The sequence below is a fragment of the Lolium perenne genome, chromosome 7, assembly GCF_019359855.2.
Source record: "Lolium perenne isolate Kyuss_39 chromosome 7, Kyuss_2.0, whole genome shotgun sequence".
NCBI lineage: Eukaryota > Viridiplantae > Streptophyta > Magnoliopsida > Poales > Poaceae > Lolium > Lolium perenne.
In genome coordinates, this window is record NC_067250.2 from 266,205,508 (window position 1) to 266,210,243 (window position 4,736).

Here is a 4,736-nt window from a genome sequence, read left to right on the forward strand (position 1 = left end):
GAAAAACACTAAAGATAAATAGCCTGACCCACTAATATAAACCGTCTTGGCAAGCTAACTTATAGTTTGGTAAAATTTCTTATATTAGTCAACACACAACAGTAGGCATACTATATTTTGTTGCAGTTTTCAGATCATGTTAAGCCTGTGCTAATTCCACAGGGTACTTTTTTTATATAAGACGGTTCCGAAATTTGAAAGCTAGGATGTTGCCTTCTGGAACCAACTGTGAATGCTACAAAAGGGATAACTCCATTTATTCATCAAATTATTTGTCCGCATACTCATATTCCCCAGCAGATTAACCTGACGTGCCTAGACTCCCAAGCAAGAGTCACATTGTTCATCTTATTGTGTTCTACCACTATGTAGCATCATACTTTGGGAATGTCGGCCAGAGACTCCTGGAGCTTCTCATCCGAGTGTGCGAGATCAACCATGTCACCTCTCAGATACCGGTCATAGGCGGCAAGGTCGAAGTGGCCGTGGCCACACATGGCGATGAGGATGACCTTCTCTTCCCCAGTCCTCTTGCACTCTAGCGCTTCCCTGATTGCCGCGGCGATTGCGTGGGTCGGCTCCGGCGCCGGGATGATGCCCTCCGTCCGTGCAAATTGTAAGGCAGCTGCAGTTAATTCATGAACAAGTGTCTAAGTTCAGATGCAACGTCAAGGTAAAGAAATCAGCAGCAAAATTCAGAGACGGCGGTTTCATGCCGTGAAAGAAAAGTTGCAACTGATGAGAACAGCAAAGTGAGATAATTAGCAGCACCTTCGAAGCATTCAGTCTGCTTTATGGACATAGCCTCCATGAAGCCGAGCTCATACACATGGGAGATCAGAGGTGCCATTCCATGGTAGCGAAGGCCACCTGCAGAAAATGATTTTGCATCAGTAAGGAAGAACAGGCCAAATAGTGGAAACAAGCAAGGAGCACATGATCAGAAGCCACACTGATAAAACACCTGCATGGATGGGATCCGGGACAAAGCCGTGGCCGAGGGTGTGCATCTTCATCAGCGGCGTCATCCCGGCCGTGTCGCCGTAGTCGTAGGCATAGACACCCTTGGTGAGCGTAGGGCACGCGGCGGGCTCGACGGCCTTGAACTGCGGGTTCATCTTGCCGGCGAGCTTCTCGCGCATGAAGGGGAATGCGAGACCGCCGAAGTTGGAGCCGCCGCCGGTGCAGCCGATGACGACATCCGGGGTGATGCCGAGTGCCGCCAGCTGCTCCAGGCATTCCTCACCGATGACGGTCTGATGGAGCAGGACATGGTTCAGCACGCTGCCGAGGCAGTACTTGGTGTCGCCGTTGGTGGCAGCTACCTCCACTGCCTCCGAGATGGCCATCCCGAGGCTGCCTGGGCTGGTCGGGTCCGCCGCCAGGAGCTTCCTGCCAGCCTCTGTCACGTCAGACGGCGACGGGTGCACCTTCGCGCCCCATGTTTCCATCATTAGCCTCCTGTACGGCTTCTGGTCGTACGACGCACGCACCTGCCACACCTGCGCACACACACCACCACAAAATTCAGAAACCGAATCAATCAAGACTGAAGAATGTGTGATGGTACATTGAAGAAATTGGAGCAATGAAAGTGGGGAATTGGAAGGCAAGAAATGCAGGTTCACCTCGCAGTTGAGGCCGAAAAGGGTGCTGGCGAAGGAGAGCGCGCTGCCCCACTGACCGGCGCCAGTCTCGGTCACCACGTTCTTGACCCCAGCCGCGGCATTGTAAAATGCCTGTGGCACGGCCGTATTCGCCTTATGCGATCCCGCCGGACTAGTCCCTTCGTACTTGTAGTAGATCTTCGCCGGTGTGCCAAGCAGCTTCTCCAGCCTCTTTGCCCTGTCGTGCCAACATCGCAAACAACTTACTCCACACTCACCTGAATTCTAACACCAACAGCGGCCATTTATCACTCAAGCGATCATACAAAGATGCACACGCTTGTAATACCTGATCAGTGGCGTTGGGCGCCAGAGCTCGTAGACGTCGCGGACCTCTTCGGGTATGTCGATGAAACGCTCCTCGGTGAGCTCCTGCCTGATGAGCTCGTCAGGGAACAGAGGGGCCAGGTCGCTGGGGACCAGCGGCTGGTGGGTCTGTGGGTGCAGCTGTGGCGGCGGCTTCACCGGCAGGTCAGCGACGAGGTTGTACCATTGCTTTGGGATGCTCACATTGCCCGGATTCGAGCTGGCCCTACTGGCGAAGCTCTTTCGTCCGGTGACAGCAACTCTGTTTTTTGGTAAACGAAGGACTGAAGAGGCCTGCTCTGGGACTGCTGTAAGCAATGCAGGTAGAAATGTCTATCAGGCCATCAGCTTCATATTTGCAGCGTCATAATTCAGAAATACTTGCAACCAATGAGTCTAGTTGTCAATTGTTACAATAGATTGGATTAGCGGCCTAAATCTGGACTGAATAATATAGATAACTGTCCATTAAGTGACATCTGACTTACTGAGTTACTGGTACCAATATCCTTATCAATCTACGGACACTCATCATTCAACTTGGACCAGCGTGATGTCGACTTGACATCTAACTAAATATTTTGTGACCTATATCCAGCTCCTCAAACAGCCCGTTTCTCTCAAAAAAAAAAAAAAAAAAACAGCCCCTCATTAATATCGATCCGTTGTGCAGAAGCTCTCCTTTTTTTCATCTAAAGCGAAGATCACCAGCTTTGCCAAATAACGACATATGTCGACTTGAAATCTGACTTATTAGGTTGAGTACCAATATTCTCATCCATCTAGAGACACTCATCAGTCATCATTCAACTTGGACCAACGTGATGTCGACTTGACATCAAACTAAAGGTTTTGTGACCTATATCCAGCTCCACAAGCAGAAGATCTCCTGGTTTTTTTCTTCTAAAACGAAGATCACCATTTTTTGCCAAATAACCACCTTACACACACTCCAGAAACGACGGGCGGGGGGAATTACTCTCTAAGTTTGATAGTCTATCATCACCTATGCTCTGTATGTTGATGCTATATCAGGATTCAGTAGTTGCCCATCAAAGTTTTACAAAGTTGTACTGAACCAGCAACATGTTTATAATACTAAGTTTGATAGTTTTATCATCACCTATGCTCTATCTGTTGATGTCATAATACCAGGATTCAGTAGTCGGCCATCTGAGTTTGGTTACTGACTTACTGTTCGGTTGGTTTGCGTCCACTGGATCAGAATAACAGCACAGCACAACACAACTAGACCCAGACCACATGGCGAGAAAATTTCGCGAGCTCACGGAAAACAAACCTACGGATCGAACAGGTTTCGGGCGAGGAGAAGAGCAGGGGAGGGAAGGGAAGGTTCTCGCCCACCTATCAAAATCTGATTCTGAATAACCAGGAATAACTACATCCAATAGAGGAGGTCGCCGAATCGGAGAGACTGGGTCAAGATTCATTTCTGGGGCGCACCTGGTAGCCGGAGAGGGCGGAGGGCGGTGCAGGCAGCCATTTCTTGTCGTGCTCCGCCGCTGCCGCCGTCGCCAACGCAGTGCCGCCCGTCGCCTCTTGGATCACGCTCTGAACAATACTCTGCTCAGTGAGTATACTGATGAGTATTGCTGTAGTGGCACTAGTCAACCCGGCTAGCTGCCAGACGCTGCCGAGTGGAGTAGGACGAGTAGTTTATAAATGTTGCAGGCTGCTCAACCCCTCGTGCTCCAGGGCGCGGCAATTGTTTTTGTGCGCGCCGTACGACGCACGGTGTCTTCCATCCGATCGATTCTATCGGTAACGACGCCGTGCCCGCTGCGCCGGGGCATTATCGAATCTATTCGGATTTTGCTATTATCATATTTTTTATCATTTTTTTTAATTTGGATCGGGTGGATATTGACCGACTGCAGATTCGAGTGAAGGTATATGGATTGCGGATTTAAATCGAAACGGAGCGGATTTGGACCGAAAACAAACTAGTTAGATACATGTTTTCATTAGTACATAGAGCATCTCCCAGTCGGGTTCCAAAAGAGATTTGGGGATTACCGGACACTTAACATACCCTATTTGTATGCCACAAGCGTAGCTTTGATTCATGCGTGTCCCAAATATTCCGGTGTTCCCATCCTGCCCCTGTACATAAGTGCTTTACCAGGAACATTGGACACAACTTTTATACTTAATTTTTCTTTGGGGTCGTATTGGGAACGTGGCAAGGAAACGACGCCCCCCTTCCACCCAAACAACTAATCCTACGTTTTTTTACCACATGTCGTTTGGAGGACGACTGGAAATGCTCTTATAATTCTTGCAAATTAAGGCGGATTTAAATTTTCAGTTTTCTGGAATTCAATTAATTAATGAAACAAGACACAATTTACACTAAAACTCAAATATCGATGACATGGCATAAATAAAAACAAAATAGTTGAACCATCAAATCCATCAGCGGCAGATACTTAGAGCTAGACATGCTAGCTAAATGAATTCGATAACATGATAAGTAATAACCTTGTGAGATTGGCTTTGGATTTTGACTCAAAATTGAATTATCTGGTTTTAAAAAATTGAATAATCCTAATTAAATATTGAATAATTCATATATGCATGCTATTTTCTATACTATAGACTATACCGTATTTGGAGCACCCCTTGAGAATTGGAAATCCTTATCCACCGAATTTTAAATAATCGAGCATAGATACCTTAAAACTGATAGGAAATTATTGTAATATCTACACACCCCTGCCGTTGCGTGACTGCCTGGGCTGT

The 4,736-nt window shown here is 47.7% G+C and overlaps 1 protein-coding gene across 2 annotated transcripts; it reads right to left on the bottom strand.

The window, feature by feature from the left end:
* Nucleotides 1–233: 233 nt before the first annotated feature.
* Nucleotides 234–3,691, bottom strand: LOC127312742 (uncharacterized). 2 transcript variants are annotated; one of them, XM_051343289.2, is made up of 6 exons: nucleotides 3,438–3,691; nucleotides 1,957–2,278; nucleotides 1,629–1,845; nucleotides 965–1,502; nucleotides 772–870; nucleotides 234–625 (listed from the first exon to the last, which is right to left on the bottom strand). In XM_051343289.2, the coding sequence occupies exons 1-6, from the start codon at nucleotides 3,475–3,477 to the stop codon at nucleotides 375–377; spliced, it is 1,467 nt and encodes a 488-aa protein (XP_051199249.1). In that variant the 5' UTR covers nucleotides 3,478–3,691; the 3' UTR covers nucleotides 234–374. The 2 variants fall into 2 exon arrangements, with proteins under 2 accessions (XP_051199249.1, XP_051199248.1); XM_051343288.2 differs by having other exon boundaries at nucleotides 1,957–2,281; nucleotides 3,438–3,689.
* Nucleotides 3,692–4,736: the final 1,045 nt, after the last annotated feature.